The sequence below is a fragment of the Procambarus clarkii genome, chromosome 30 (genome assembly GCF_040958095.1).
Source record: "Procambarus clarkii isolate CNS0578487 chromosome 30, FALCON_Pclarkii_2.0, whole genome shotgun sequence".
Taxonomy (NCBI): domain Eukaryota; kingdom Metazoa; phylum Arthropoda; class Malacostraca; order Decapoda; family Cambaridae; genus Procambarus; species Procambarus clarkii.
In genome coordinates this window covers 35,193,766-35,211,263 of record NC_091179.1, presented here as the reverse complement: position 1 = coordinate 35,211,263, position 17,498 = coordinate 35,193,766, and the positions used below count along the sequence as shown (strand labels likewise).

The 17,498-nt window shown below is 44.4% G+C and overlaps 1 protein-coding gene across 3 annotated transcripts in view; it reads right to left on the bottom strand.

Moving 5' to 3' along the window:
- LOC123752284 (zinc finger protein 436-like) overlaps window positions 1-13,250 on the bottom strand; it is a 210,446-nt gene extending 197,196 nt beyond the window's left edge. For all 3 annotated transcript variants that reach the window (XM_069334086.1, XM_069334084.1, XM_069334085.1), the window contains exon 1: window positions 11,486-13,250. In XM_069334086.1, the coding sequence (XP_069190187.1) occupies window positions 12,036-13,058 (1,023 nt within the window). In that variant the 5' untranslated portion in view covers window positions 13,059-13,250 and the 3' untranslated portion in view covers window positions 11,486-12,035. The remainder of the gene's footprint in view (window positions 1-11,485) is intronic.
- Window positions 13,251-17,498: the final 4,248 nt, after the last annotated feature.

The following is a 17,498-nucleotide window of genomic DNA, read 5'->3' as shown; positions in this document are numbered from 1 at the left end:
CCTTGTCGTGTATCCAAATTAATGCCAACTTTTCCACTTCTTCAAGTATTTGTGGTCTTTGTTTCATTATTGTTCTGACTCCTTTTGCCACTTTAGCACTCATAATCTCATTTTTCTTCTTAAGTATAGTGCATATTGTTGATGTGGCTTTGTAGTACTGCCTACAAAGTTCAACAACACGTGTACCATTCTCATGCTTCCGAATGATCTCTTGTGTCTCCTCTATTGTCATCCTCACATGGGCTTTCTGGCCTTTATCCTTACCACTGGCTTTCTTGGGACCCATGGTGAGATATATAATAACAAATTGTATAGTCAAATCACCAAAAATCCAACAAAACACTGAAAATCCGCGAGAAGAATTGATGTGGGGTAGTCACTGGGCGCGAGACAATGGTAAACTGAGGGGTGGAGGGGCGACAATCGCCGAACCACCACGCGCTGGGTCGGCCTGTACGCGTATCAACAAACTCGTGTCCCGAGGTAACCCTCGCGTTCCGAGACATATTTTTCGAGGAAATCCTGTTCGTATTCCGAAAAACTCGCATACAGGGACACTCGCATTCCGAGGTACCACTGTATAGTTTTCTCGTCTTCTGCATTAAGCACCAACATTATAGTGAATAAATATATCATATTTCTTCATTATTTAAGTAATGCTAGGAGGCTTTGAGTAGCTTTGGGTCATTAGGTGAACAGAATCTCCAATAGATTCTCCAAACATCGTTCCCTATATAGGCGAAGAAAACGAATCGCGGAACAACTTGAGAGTCGCACCCTATCTCAAGAAAGGCGAAGAAGGTTAGGTAGAGAAATAGAAACAATTGAACGGAAGCTACAAGAAATAGAGAAATCCAAAATATTTTTTCTCCTATGCAAAATCAAGATCAAAAACCACATCTAGTATTGGGCCCCTGCGAAAGGGAGATGGAACTTTCACCGATGACAACAAAGAAATGAGCGAGCTACTGAGGAAGCAGTACGACTCTGTTTTCAGCGAGCCATTAAACACACTAAAGATTGATAACCCAAATGAATTTTTCATGGATATGATACCAACATCAAATCATATATCAGACGTCACCCTATCCCCACTGGATTTTGAAGAAGCCATAAACAGTATGCCTATGCACTCTGCACCAGGCCCAGATTCTTGGAACTCCATATTCATACAGAACTGTAAAAAACCACTATCACAGGCCCTCCACATTCTGTGGAGACAAAGCCTAGATACTGGCGTTATTCCTGATATACTAAAAACAGCAGAGATAGCACCACTTCATAAAGGAGGAAATAAGGCAGAGGCAAAAAATTACAGACCGATAGCACTAACATCGCACATCATAAAAAATTTTGAGAGAGTGCTAAGAAGTAAGATCACAAAATACATGGAATCACAGCATCTCCATAACCCCAGACAACATGGTTTCAGAACAGGGCGCTCTTGCCTGTCGCAGTTGCTGGACCACTATGATATGGCATTAGATGCTATGGAAGACAAACAAAACGCTGATGTAATTTACACAGATTTTGCAAAAGCTTTTGATAAATGTGACCATGGTGATATTGCACATAAACTGCATTCAAAAGGAATTACCGGAAAAATAGGCAGATGGATCTACAATTTCCTGACCAACAGAACCCAATGTGTAATAGTCAACAAAATAAAATCCAGCCCATCAACCGTGAAGAGGAGCTCAGTCCCCCAGGGTACTGTGCTTGCTCCAGTACTTTTTTTCATCCTCATATCGGACATAGACAAGAACACAACCTATAGCACTGTATCATCCTTTGCAGATGACACTAGGATCTTCATGAGAGTAGGCAACATAGAGGACACGGCAAACTTCCAGTCAGATGTAGATCAGGTCTTTCTATGGGCTACAGAAAATAATATGGTGTTTAACGAAGATAAGTTCCAGCTCATGCGCTATGGAAAAAATGAAAATATAAAAACGGAAACCATGTACAAAATTCAGGCAAATCATAACATAGAACGAAAAGGCAATGTAAAGGATCTGGGTGTACTCATGTCGGAAGACCTTACCTTTAAAGAACACAATAAAGTAGCCGTCACAACTGCAAGAAAAATGACAGGTTGGATAACAAGAACTTTTCACACTAGAGATGCTATACCGATGATGATACTTTTCAAAACGCTTGTGCTCTCTAGAGTGGAGTGCTGCTGCAAAATGACAGCCCATTTCAAAGCTGGAGAAATTGCTGACCTGGAGAGCGTGCAGAGAGCCTTTACTGCTAGAATCCACTCAGTAAAACATCTAAACTATTGGGGCCGACTAAAGAGCCTAAAACTGTACTCACTTGAGCGCAGGCGGGAGAGGTACATAATAATTTACACGTGGAAAATATTAGAGGGGTTGGTCCCAAACCTGCACACAGAAATAACATCACATGAGACCAGAAGACATGGCAGGATGTGCAGAATACCCCCGTTGAAAAGCAGAGGTGCAACAGGTACTCTGAGAGAGAACTCTATCAACATCAGAGGCCCGAGACTGTTCAACACGCTTCCACTACACATAAGGGGCATAACTGGCCAACCCCTCACAGTGTTCAAGAGAGAACTGGATAAGCACCTCCAAAGGATACCTGATCAACCAGGCTGTGACTCATACATCAGGCTGCGAGCAGCCGCGTCCAACAGCCTGGTTGATCAGTCCGGCAACCAGGAGGCCTGGTCGATGACCGGGCCGCGGGGACGCTAAGCCCCGGAAGCACCTCAAGGTAACCTCAAGGTAGATGGTAGATTTCTATCTTTCATAAGACATATAAAACATTTGTGTTTATTAACGAAATTACGTGAAATAAGCATTGTTCTGAGAGAGAGTTACTCCGTTGCTTGATCTGTGCGGGATCGGAGCTCGCCGATTATAAAAACATAAATACCTTCGCTTTAAATACAAATATGCCCATGGTACCTTACCTACCTCAAGGTAGGTAAGGCATTTAAAATGAAGATTATGTTTCTATCTTTCTTGAGACGTATAAACCTCTTACGTTAATTAACGATTCTGCGTGAAATAAGCATTGTTCTGAGATGAATATTGCAGATTTCCAGCTCTACGACCGATGAAAAATGCAACTTTTATACAACTACAAATATCTTCAGTTTTACTTTAAATTTTGTCCTGAAAGAGTTTTCATATATAAGTAAGTAAGTAATTATCAAAAGAAGGCACCAAACCGGGAAGGCTATGTAGCACCATCAAATACGCAAAATAATCAGAGGGCGCTAAATATCACCAAGGATGCCAATACGAGAACAAAAACGCATAAGGCGAACGATATCAAAAGTATCCGAGTCACCAAGAATTCTATCGAGGGACAGGTGACCGCGAGGGGCGGTCGGAAAGCAAGACACACGCTCGTCCTGGAAGTCAGGACTTTCAAGAAGGACATGCACGACTGTAAGAGGGACAATGCAACTAGGACAATAAGGGGCAGGGCGGCGCTCCATCAAGTGACCATGGGTTAAGCGAGTATGGCCAATACGCAACCTCGCCAGAGCTGTTTCCCACCTCCGGTTACGGTAGAAGGAGGACGGCCACAAGGAAACACAACATTTAAGAGTACGTAGCTTGTTACCAGTAACAGACAACCAAGAAGCCTGCCAACAAGTAAGGACTGAGGAATGGATAACCGGGTAAAAGTCGGAATGCGGAATGCCTTTACGAGAGATGGGACAAGAGCGGACAGCTTCCTTGGCGGCAGCATCCGCACGCTCATTTAAAGACACACCAATATGGCTGGGAACCCAACAAAACTCAACCGGCTTAAATTTACTGTGAACGAGAAACAGCCAATGCTGGATCTCGACAACTACTGGATGAACCAGATTAAAGGACCCGAGAGCCATGAGGGCACTACGAGAGTCAACAACAACTACAAAGGAAGACTGACAACGAGAAAGCAGGAGACGAAGAGCATAGAGAATAGCATAAAGTTCCGCTGTAAAGATGCTAGTCTCCGGAGGCAAGCGACACATATAAGTGCAATCAGGAAAAACAACAGAGTAGCCAACACCGTCCGCTGACTTAGACCCATCGGTGAAGACAGAAACGGAGCGGGAGTGAGAAGAAAAGTGCTCGAGGAAAAGGCGTTTTAGAACCGTAGGAGGGGTAAAAGCTTTAGTGATACGGGTCAAGGATGTACAAAACCGCGGAAGAGGGACCCTCCACGCGGGCAAAGAAGGAACAACACGAGGAGAAACATCAGAAATACGAACGGAAAGAGAATCCTGTAGGCGAGATAACCGGACAGAAAGAGGGAGGTGGTGAAGAGGAACAGGAACCGCAGGAGGGGTAAAAGTTAAAGCACGACAGAGGCGAGAGGAAGGATGTTGCAAGGACCGCGCAAGATAGCGAAGACAGTAGCGATCACGGCAGTCCTGGAGAGACAGGAAGCCAGTGTCAACATACAAGCTAAGGATGGAAGTCGAACGAAAGGCACCAGAACTGACGCGCAACCCAGTATGGTGCAAAGCATCAAGACGGCGAAGAGTAGAAGGAGAAGCAGACGAGTAAGCAGGGCAACCATAATCGAGCTTAGACAGGACGAGAGAGGAATGTAAAGCAAGGAGAGTGCGCCTATCTGCCCCCAAGAAGTATGGGACAAGACCCGAAGGAGGGTAAGGGCCTTGGAGCACTCAACACGGAGGTAAGAGATATGGGGAGACCAAGACAAATGAGTGTCAAGGAATAACCCCAAAAGCTTCGCGGAATCTTTGTATTCAAGGGGATGACCATAAAGTGACAAAGAGGGACGAAGAACAACCCGTTTCCGCGTAAAAGTCATGGCACAAGTCTTAGAAGTAGAGAACTTGAAGCCATGATCTGTGGCCCAAGACGACACGGCATCAATTGCAAGTTGAAGCCGGCGTTGAAGGAGAGGCGAATCATCACCCTGACAACAAAGGGTAAGATCATCGACATAGAGAGCGGAGAAGACACCAGAAGGAAGAGAGGAAAGAAGACCATTGAGGGCAACCAGAAAAAGAATAGTGCTCAGAACACTACCCTGGGGCACACCTTCGTATTGCTGAAAAGAGGGAGAGAGAGCGGTACCAAGGCGCACCCGAAAGGAACGACGAGAGAGGAAGCTGCGGAGAAAGAGAGGGAGATGACCACGAAGGCCAAAAGAATGAAGTTGAGATAGGATATGATAATGCCAAGTGGTGTCGTAAGCCTTTTCCAGGTCAAAAAGGACGGCAACAACGGAGGTCTTCGCAGCAAAAGCAGTACGAATATAGACCTCCAAGTTCACCAGGACATCTGTCGTGCTGCGGCACTTGCGGAAACCAAATTGAGAAGGGGAGAGGAGGTGATGGTGTTCCAGGAACCACATCAGACGAACGTTAACCATACGTTCAAAGAGTTTGCAGACACAACTTGTGAGAGCAATAGGGCGAAAGTCCTTAGGGGAAGTACCCAGAGACCCCAGTTTGCGAACAGGGAGGACAACGGCATCGAGCCAGTCCTCAGGGACTGACGACGACTCCCAGATCCGATTATACAGACTCAGTAAATACTGAGACGCGCTCGGAGGGAGATGGCGAAGCATCTCATAATGAATACCATCGGAGCCCGCCGCCGTAGAACCGCAGAGGACCAGGGCAGAACGAAGTTCAGAGAGAGAGAAGGGATCATTATAGGGAAGCTGAAGATGAGTGCAGAAATCTAAAGGACGAGACTCAAGGACAGGTTTACGAAGAAGGAAAGATTGGGGAAGATGAAGACCAGAGCTAACAGAAGAAAAGTGGGAACCCAGTTCGGAAGCGACCTGCAACGGGTCCGCCACAAGAGTATCATGGAGGTGAAGGACCGGTGAAACATCGGGAACGAACTTACCCGCTATCTTGCGGATACGCTTCCAGATCTGGGCCAGAGGGGTTTCGGACGTAATTGTTGAGACATAAGATGCCCAACATTCACGTTTAGCCGTACGGATGGCCGTACGGATGGCCCTACGGGCCACTGCACTCGCTTTCTGAAAGAAAATAAAAGAATCGGTCGTCTGCCTACGGCGGTGCCTCTTCCAGGCTGCACGCTTGCAGCGGACAGCCCGAGCACAGTCCGCATTCCACCAGGGAATGCCATTCCGCGGACCCCGAGAGGAAGAGCGAGGAATAGAGCGGAGGGCAGCGTTGAAGACAGTGTCATGAAAAAGGAGGAGAGCGTGAGAGAGAGGCAGAAGGGAGAGGTCAGAGAGAGCAGCACTGAGGGTAAATAGGGTCCAGTCTGCCTTAGCAAACTGCCACCTAGGGAGAGAGAGGGAAGGGCGAAAAGAGAAAAAGGAAACAAGGATGGGGAAATGATCACTTCCATGGAGGTCATCAAGAACCTGCCACGTGAAATCTAAGTAAAGAGAAGAAGAGCAGAGAGAAAGATCAAGACAAGAAAGGGTGCGAGTCCGAGAGTCCAAATGAGTGGGCTCACCAGAATTCAAAAGAGACAGGGAAGAAGAGAGGAGAAACGGCTCAAGGAGGCGACCCCGGGTATTCGTCAGAACGTCACCCCAAAGGGAATGACGACAATTGAAGTCACCCAGCAGGAGCACAGGCTCCGACAAGGAGTCTAGGAGGTGTTTCAAATCAGGAAGAGAGAGCGGGACACTCGGGGGGAGATAAATGGAATAAACTGTGTACCATTTCCCCACAAAGATACGAGCAGCAGAACAATGGAGAGGCGAAGGAAAAAGTAAAGGAACAAAGGGAACATCAGCACGAATCAAGAGAGCAGAAGAATTAGAAGCCCCAGCAATGGCTGGGGGGGGAGAGAAAGGAATAGCCACGAAAACGACCAGGACGAGCACAAGCATTGGCTCCTGGAGACAGACACAAAGGGGCGAAAACCGCGAAATCAGAAGTTAGAGTTCGAGGAAATTGGTGTAATAACCTCGAACGTTCCATTGAAGAATGGACAACGACGAGAAGAGAAAGGACAAAACCAGAGAACAAGGAAGAAACCAAGGCGAAAGAGCAACAGAGCACGTTAAAGAATATCAGGGTCGGGATCAGGGTCAGCAAAGTCAGGGTTAGGGGGCATGGGTAAACTGAGCAAAGACGGAGGGAAGGAAACGGGAGAACAGATCAGAGGTGGGCGGGCGGGGTCCGGAGGAAGAGGAGGAGACAACGGAGAGGAGCAGTCAAGGACAGCAGCAGGAAGAGGGGGAGTAGAAAGAGGGGAGCGCACCCCAGCAAGAGCAGCAACCGAAAGGGAAGCAGGGGCCAAAGAACCCTCCATAGCAGGAACAGGGGGCGCAATCACTGAAACGGGAGGGGAAGGAGCAACAGAACCAGACGTAGGAGCTGAGGAAGAAAGCGAAGCCTTCTTACCTGCCGGAGAAGAGGAAGGAGAGGAGCCAGGCTTACGCTTCTGACTTAAAGAGACAGGTGTCCCAGCAACTACGTACCGGGCAACGGATTCCAGTGTCTCAACAGGAGAAGCCGAACGAGAGCACACACAACGGCTGCTAGGAGAGCGATGGACATCCGCCCACACCGACAGGCGGTGGGGAGAGCCGATAGATGGAGGAAGAGGATGGGAAGGAGGATCGGAGGGGGACGAGGAAGAAGACACAGGAGACACGACAGACCGGGTAGAAGGAAGAGGAACCCCGGACAGAGGACCAGGAGGAGGATCCTTCGGGAGAGAACCCAAAGGAACAGAGGAGGGGGCAGTGGGCGCATCAGGGTCCAAGGCCCGGAAACGGTTGTGAGTCTGAGGAAGGCGGGAAGGACGAGGAGAGGAAGAGCGCAACACGCGAGCATAAGAGATATTAGCATAAGGCGGGATCCGGCGAACCTGGCGTCTCGCCTCAGGAAAAGATAAACGCTCCCGGTGCTTCAAGTTGAGGACGGCTGCCTCAAGCTTGTAATGGACACACGCACGGGAGAAGGTAGGATGGGCCTCACCGCAGTTGAGGCAACGAGCCTGGGGAGAAGTGCACTCCGACTTAGAGTGACCTTCGCCACCACACAAAGGACAGAGAGAGACAGTCCCGGAGCAGCGGAGGGCACCATGCCCAAACCTCCAGCACTTGTTGCAGAGCCGAGGAGAAGGAATGTACTCCTGGACAGAGCACCTGGCACCAGCAAGAATGACAGAGGGTGGAAGGGTCCTACCATCAAAGGTAATCTTCACAACCCGGAGGGGTTGACGGCGACTATCACGAGGGGGACGAGTAAACGTGTCCACCTGGAGAATAGAATGGCCCTGGGCAGCAAGGATATGTCGAATATCGTCGTGGCAGTCGCGCAGGTCCCGAACACCGGTCGCAACATGGGGCGGGAGCAAAATAGTGCCAACACTGGCATTCAACTGAGCGTTCTTCGAGATCCGAACAGGGGTCTCGCCAAAGCAGGATAAGGCAGCCAAGCGGGAAGCAGCATCCTGAGAAGAAGCAGCAACGACACGTGTACCGAGACGAGTGGGGTTGAAAGTAATGGAGGCATCCACGGAATCAACGAGATGTCGATGGTGGGAGAAATCGTCAGGAGGCGCAGAATCAAGAGGGAGGAGATCAAAATATTTGGCCCACAAAGCGGGACCAAACAAGGCTTGATAGGTAGCAGAACTGGAAGGAATCGAGCGAGGGCGGCCGTGACGAGGACGGCGGTGAGAACCCCCAGAGAGAGAGGGGTTAAAAGGCGCAGTAGTTACAACTAGAGAAGGAGCCGCGCCAGGGGACGAGGTAGTCACCACTGGGGGCCTGGGGCTCGACCCAACCACAGAGGAGGGAGGGGAGCCAGGGGAAGGAGTCAGAGAGGCCAAAGGAGGAGCAAGGTCGGGGCCCAATGCAGCGGAGGCTACAGAACCCGGTCTTCCAATACGGACCGACTCGGGGGCTTGGTCGCCCACCCCACGAGCCTGAGAAGGTACACCTGAAGCAGCCGAAACAGGGGTTATCATCATGACGAAAAGAAGAATTCATTCACGAATGTGCCCCCACACCCACCATGGAGCCACAATTAGAGGCAGGACACCCAACAAGAAGCTATCGCCGATCTTGCCGGGGCCTCCTAGGGGTGCGTCGTGAGTATATGCCCCACAAACGCCACCTTAAGAAACTGACAGTCCGTCGAGATCGGGTTCAGTGACGAAAGGGGGATTGACAATAAAAGGTTCCCCTCGCTCTCGACGTCGGGTACTACAGTTCTACGGGTGCAAGAGTATGCCTCCTCAAGCACCCGGGCGTCAAAATAGAAGAAGTCCAAGGGAAGAACCAGAACAAGCAAAAGGTCGGCAGGAAACGGCAAGCAGATAGGAGAAGAGGGGGGGGGAGAAAAACGAAACAGAAGGAAAAGGAAAAGATGCCCAGCAGAATTGGAGAGGACGGCAGCAGGAGCACAAGGCTAGAAAAGGACAGAGGACTGTCCCAAGGAGCATCACACTCCGGCAGCCGTCCACTAAGCCCCCACACGGCGACAACGAGCTGAGCGGGGAGGGGGTTTTTTCATATATAGATCCGGTTTCTGTCGTTCTTCTGACATAAAAAGACCTTTGGTTTAATAAGTTATTTAGATGTTTTCAACAATATTACTAGGGCGTTCACCGATTCTAACATGGGCGACCCTTTTGGAAACGCAGCACATGGGTTGACCTGATTGATATATGGGTCAGATTCCATTAACCCTTTAAAGTGCGCATCACATCATATGACGTGCTGGACGTTGTTCCAGTCAACTGCGCATCACGTCATATGATGTGTTGGAGTACTACGCAAGATTTAAACAGCCCGCGGATACACGGGGTTCACCACACCTTCATCAGGGCTCTTGTAAACAGACGCCATTTAAAAAAAAAATCGTGGGCCAAACTCTCGGGTGTTATTGGCCTCAGTATTGAGTGAGCAACCAAGCCTGACGCACACAGCATGAGCTAACAGCACTGCTGTTCAGCTTGTGACCACAGCATCGCCTAAAAAGGCCAAATTATACTTGTTCATGCTATTATGTAGCGATGATATTATTACAGAAGACCCCTGACTGTGATAAAACTGACCAGGGTTCTGATAATAGCAGGATTGTGGTGATATTTAGCGCTGTGCGCCATGGAAGGAGGAGTAATGCTGTGGGAGGGAGGGTGGTGGCGATGTCTTTTGACTGTGTGTGGCCACCTTTTATTGACTGCACTCAGCATACCAGCTTAGTGGTTCGCTATGGTGAACACAAATGTAGATACTTATATATAACGTGTGTATAGAGGGTATAAACAGCAAGAGGTTTGGAACCGCCATTTTGATGAGGGCGGTGGCGTCGACTGCACGACGCCACCGTGCAGACGACGGTGTTGTTTACTGGTTACCACGATGGTCTTTGGGCACCATACCAGTTTATTTGTACAAGTATGGTACAAGATATGTAGCATAATAACACCACACAGTATTGTTGGAGGAGAAATATTAGTGCATCTGGCCTTGAGGGCGGCCGCCGATCAGCTGACTGTGTGAGTAGCCACATCTTTGTGCCTTTACTCACCATACAAGCTTAGATGTACAGTTATGGTGAACAAAACATGTAGATACTTATATATAACATCTGTATACAGTGAATTATAGCAAAAACATTATTGTGGGAGGAGAATGTGGGTGAGTCAGATGACTGGAGGGAGGGCGGGAGTGGCTGGCTGGTACACGGCGGTCACTCCTCGTTACTTTTTGACTCACTCCACGTTACTTAGTGGTTCGTTATAGTGAACAAAACATGCAGATACTTATATATAACCTGTGCTTATAATGTAATAACCGACAAAGTATTTGTTCACTGATTGATGAACATAATTGAATCAACAATATGCACACCATATTTTTGAGTACAGCAATGATTCACTCAATTTATTATATAAATATATCAAACTACACACTATTGAATAATATTACAGCAAAAAAGGTATGAAAAATTATTTCAGAGACATTGAAATAATTCGGTAATTATCTCTTTGTGGCAACTTCGGCCTGACAGCTTGCGAGCAACAGACCGCCTGGGACGCACGCTGAGTCAGCGCCTATAATATGCCAGACTTCCCCGCCCTATAGTGGGCAATATATGCCACTTACGATTTTTTTATTATTTTTCCCGTGATCAGTGAACACAAATTAACAGGTTAGAAAGAAAAAATATTTTTTTTTTTCAAAATGACATGCGCCTGTGGGGATGACAGGATATTAAACCCCGAGCATGTTAAGGGTTAAGGTTGGGAAAATCCATAGATTCCTGACGAATCCATAGACACTACAATTTAATTTTAACATCACGAGTTCTGCATGTACTATATATCACCTATTCAAGTGCCACTTATAGAACAAAATCTCTTCTTTGGATTCATCATAACATTTGCAATAAAACTAATATAACAATATTTTAATCCATAGGGAACATCAATAATTTATCTATGTATCCTAAAATAAGCAAAATTTCATGAGGTGGTGGGGAAGCATTTTGAAAAAAATATATAAACAAAAATACCTTTGATAGAAGTCCAGCTGGTAAGGTTATATCACAATATTTTGAAGATGAAGCTCACAATTTCTAAACAGTACATTGGAATTGTTTAAAGTTAATGTCATACCGTGTATCTCAAATAATGCTATCCAAGTGATTTATATTCTTAGGACTTTCAAATTAAAGAAAATTTAGTTGCTAAAACGTTTTTCTTCAGGCAGGAATCCAGTGAGGTTAATTGCCTGGTTGCACATACATGTGACTTTTCATACTGCAACTGTAGCTAAATATATGGCAACACACTGGATACTAGTGAGGGTAATTCATCTGCATCATAATGTAATTTTTTTCTCATTGTTTAAATGTTTGATCACACTAGAAAACTTGTAAAGGTTATTATCTGTAGGCCTATGCACAACATATATTTCATATTATTAAGTTTATTTTGATAAAATCTCCTGCACTCATGGAATTCATGATGTTAAATGCCTATGTACTAACATGTGCATTATTATATTGCTACCATATTACCATATCATATTGCTACCATAATGTTTCTTTTCACACACTCGTCTCAAGCCAAAGATTTATCACCAGTATCATGAATTTTGTGATTCTTCTTATGAGTTTTCATATTTCCAACAAAACTGAATTTTTTCCCACATTCGGAACACTCGTGAGGTTTGTCATTAGTATGCACTATCCTGTGGGAGTTCATATTTCCAAGTTGACTGAATCTTTTCCCACACTCAGGACATTCATGAAGTTTAACACCTGTATGCACAGGCATGTGCTTTTTTATACTGCTACGGTCTCTAAATCTTCTCCCACAATCGGCACACTCAAAAGGTTTAGCAGTTGTATGTACCATTCTGTGAGTCTTCATGTGACCCTGTTGACTGAATCTTTTACCACACTCGGGACATTCATGAGGTTTAGCACCTGAATGCACCATCCTGTGAGTTTTCATATGACTAAGTTCGCTAAATTTTTTTCCACACTCAGGACATTCATGAGGTTTTTCACCACTATGCACCAGCATGTGAATCTTCATATTTCCAAATCGGCTGAATCTTTGCCCACACTCAAGACATTTGTGTGGTTTTTCACCTGAATGCACCATTCTGTGAGTCTTCATGTTTCCAAGCTCATTAAATCTCTTCCCACATTCAGGACACTCATGAGGCTTATTACCTGTATGCAACCTTCTGTGAGTCTTCATATCTTGAAGACGACAAAATCTTTTCCCACACTCAGGGCACTCATGAGGTTTATCACCAGTATGCCGCATGATGTGAACCTTAATATCTTGAAGACGACTGAATCTTTTCCCACACTCGGAACACTCGTGTGGTTTATCTCCTGTGTGCACAGTCATGTGAGTTTTTACGTGATCAAGACGTCTGAACCTTTTTCCACACTCAGGGCATTCATGAGGTTTATCACCTGTATGCACCATTCTATGAGTCTTCATATGTCCAAGATAACTAAATCTTTTACCACAATCTGGACACTCATGAAGTTTCGCCATCTTTATGGTCTGTGCAGTTTGCTTGGAGGTTTTCTCCTTTCGTTGACTGCAGTCGCCTTGCGACATTACTAGTGTCCTGAAAACACAACACTGTCACTGGTCTGGCTAATTTGGCCTTGTTGTTTTCTTCTATGGTTGTAATATTTCGTGTAATTTGCGTGAAATGTTTTTTCGATGTCTGCACAAGTAGTTGCAGGAAACCCGTCTGGGCGGGAGAACATTACGGTGATGGCTGTTATTAAGATGGCGTCAGACCATCCAGACGGGGGACTGGTCAAGTCGTATACTGCAATTTCAGATACCGGCCTAGAAACAACTTCGTTCAATGAGAAGTTTGTACATACAAACCATTCCGTTCGTATATGCGCTGGTTTGTGTTCGCTGTTGTTCTCGTCTGAATAAATACATGGCATTTGTTCATATAATTAGCGCTTCCATTATTAGAATTATTTATCCATTATTAGAATAACAAGGTGCAAACCATACCCCCTTACAGTTGAAATCTATTTATTTATATACAAGAAGGTACATTGGGTTGCGAGAGTACATAACATATATTAAGAGGTACATTGTAGCAAGATTTGAGATTAAAGGACTTAAGACTAACACGTTTAGAAACAAGGCGCCCCCGAAGGAGGTTATTATTTGTTATGCACCCCATACTCAACCCGTAAATAGTGGAGCAAAACATAGATTACATGGTCATAAAGTCTTAATCAGGCCAATTCAATTCTATTTGTAAGCTCTTATTGTATTGTTATATTATTATATTGTGTTTTGCTATAATTACTTCCTATTTTACAGCAGATTTGTTTTTCATCTGTTCATGTAATTGCTTATCTTATTGTATTGTGACATTCTTTTCTATATTGATATATATTTTCTGTCTATTGTTATTTACAGTGTACCTGAGAGTACCTGTAAGCAATCTACCTCATTTTTCATTTTTGCTCAATTTTTTTTGTATTGCTTAGTCTTGTTTATATTTTTGTTTTGTATATCTATATCTTGTGTTTTGTATAGTCCATGTTTATATGTTTTTTTCTTTAATCTCATTCATTACCTAGGTTTCCTAGCCTAGCCATACTCCATTGTACCCCTGTAAGCCCCTTTTGTGTTTGTTTGGTACAGTATTGTGTACATTTATTTCTTTTTGTTTTTCTTGTTTTTCCTGCAATCAGCTTTTTTTATGCAGTCAAGTATAGACCCAGAACTTAACCTCTTATCCACTATCTATGACAATAATCACTTTAATGATCTAAATTTATGCAGTCTCCGTGGTGTAGTGGTAAGACACTCGCCTGGCGTTCCGCGAGCGCTATGTCATGGGTTCGTATCCTGGCCGGGGAGGATTTACTGGGCGCAATTCCTTAACTGTAGCCTCTGTTTAACGCAACAGTAAAATGTGTACTTGGATGAAAAAACGATTCTTCGCGGCAGGGGATCGTATTCCAGGGACCATAGGATTAAGGACTTGCCCGAAACGCTACGCGTACTAGTGGCTGTACAAGAATGTAATAACTCTTGTATATATCTCAAAAAAAAAAAAAAAAAATTGCAGATATTTTGCAGCACATGATGTAAACAATGTATTAACTCATAGTCACAATATCTCTGTAATCAATTTGAACGTTAGATCCCTAGGTAAACACTTCGATGATGTTAGTGCCTTGATTGAAGCTATTGACAACAAATTCTCTTTTATTATACTTACTGAAACATGGTTGAAAGATGATACTACTCTACTCTTTAACATGCCTAACTACTCAGCAATCCACAACTGTCGTCAACTTCAGAGAGGTGGTGGCACTGCTCTTTACTACCACCAAGAACTAACATGCTTAAAAGAAATTAGAACTAGAGACTGCTATGGGGAGTATATCATCGCCAGCTTCAGAGTCAAGGGTGCCGAGTCTATCCTGTCTGTGGGTGCAGTTTATAGAATTCCTAACACTGATGTGTCCGAATTCAACTCAAACCTTAGAAATCTAATACTTGATAACAGACTGAACAAAAACCACCTAATTATCGCAGGGGACTTTAATATTGACCTCTGCGAGCCAGAACACCCTACTGCTGTTAGCTTCCTCAACTGTATGAATTCCTGCTTCCTCATACCCTTAATCACTAGACCTACTAGAATCACTGATAGCACTGCCACGACTCTAGATCACATCTGGACAAATATAACCTCTCCGCTTACTTCAGGTATAATCACCGATAGCACTACAGACCATTACCCCACATTTCTCTTAACTAACATTAGCAAACCACCTCTTGAGTCAAGAGAGATACGTTTTAGACTACACAATGAAACTGCTATAGACAATTGATAGCTTTGTTGAAACATGAAGACTCAACAAAAACCACATCATTCTGGGAGGAGACTTTAATATTGACCTGGGTCAACAAAACTGCTCTCAAGTTGACTATTTCCTTAACAGCATGAACTCCTGTATGCTAATCCCCACTATCACCAAACCTACCCGAGTCACTCAAACATCAGCCACTACCTTGGACCACATATGGACAAACATAACAGCTCCCCTTGTATCTGGTATAATCTACGACAGAACAACTGACCACTATCCTACCTTTCTCATAGCGAACATGGACATAACACCACCAAAAAGCAAGAAACTTTCATTTAGGCTACACAGTGAATCAGCTTTAGACAATCTTACAGAGGCACTTCACAATATTAACTGGGATTCTGAATTCAATAATACCCATGATATAAATTCATTAGCTAACCTCTTCCTCTCCAAAACTCTAAGCCTCTACAACCTTCATTGTCCCCTTCTTACAAAGCAAGTAACTGACAAAAGATTAAACAATCCATGGCTCACAAGTGGCATTCTCAACTCAATCAACAAGAAACATGAATATGAAAAGAAAGTTAGGATTGGCCTAGTTTCAAAGGAAGTAGCTAAAAGGTACTCATCAATGCTTACCAGTATCATTAGAAAGGCAAAACTTGCATATTATGTGAATAGATTCAATGAAGCAAAAGGCAACATGAAAAACACTTGGAAAACTATCTCTAGTATCCTAGGAACTAAACAACACTCACATAACCAAATAAAACTCTACAAGGATGGGGATATACCGTCAACTGATTTAGAAATGGCAAATAAATTTAATAGTTTCTTTTCATCGGTTGGTGCTAATCTTGCCAGTAAAATCCCACAGACTCAGACACATATTAACACATATCTCTCAGGCAGCTATCCAAACTCTCTTCTCCTTTCACCAATCAGCCCGGCAGATGTTGTGTCCATCATACACTCTCTAAAAACCAAGGCAGGGAACACCAGTGAAATTCCGTCCATTGTGTACAAGAGAGCCTCCCATGCCCTTGCCCCACCCATAGCACTACTGTTCAACAAATCTATAGAGTGTCACACCTTCCCTGATATCCTCAAAAAAGCAAGAGTAACGCCAGTCCATAAAGGAGGCAATCCGGCGGACATAAACAATTATAGACCAATATCAAATCTACCCATTCTATCAAAAATATTTGAAAAAATTATTTACAAACAGCTCTATTCCTACCTCGTAAAATTCGACATACTCAGCCCCTGCCAGTTTGGCTTCCGGTCCCAAAAGAGTACCAATGATGCAATCATTAGTCTCCTTGACATTATCTACTCAGCCCTTGACAAAAATGAGTTTCCGATTGGACTCTTCATTGACCTAAGAAAAGCCTTTGATACTGTTAATCACAACTACCTCTTACTTAAACTCCAGCATTATGGAATCCGAGGCCTTGCCCTTGACTACATCCGATCCTATCTTAGTGACAGACACCAATATGTAACCATTAATGATACAACTTCTTCCACTCTACCAATTACCGTTGGAGTGCCACAGGGCAGCATCTTAGGACCTCTTCTATTTCTTATATATATAAACGATCTGCCTAATGTCTCTAATATTCTCAAACCTATTTTGTTTGCTGACGATACTACCCTTATCTACTCAAACCTCAACCCACATACACTAAATAATGTTGTGAATAATGAATTAAAAAAAGTCCACTTATGGATGTCAACGAACAAACTAACATTAAACATCGAAAAGACTTACTACATCTTATTTGGAAGCAAATCATCAAATGCAATTCAGCTACAGATAGACAACATTAACATCAGTAATAAAAATGATGGCAAGTTTCTTGGCCTATTCCTAGACAAGAGACTCAACTTCAGCACCCACATTCAACACATAACTAAGAAAGTCTGTAAGACAGTTGGTATACTCTCCAAAATCAGATATTATGTTCCTAACTCTGCTCTCCTCTCACTATATTATGCACTAATCTACCCCTATCTTAATTATGGTATCTGTGCATGGGGGTCTACCACTGCAAACCACCTTAAGCCCATCGTCACACAGCAAAAATCTGCTATCAGAATAATAACTAACTCTGCTTTCAGACAACACTCAGCTCCCTTGTTTAAATCTCTAAACTTGCTAAATATTAACTCCCTCCACACATTCTCT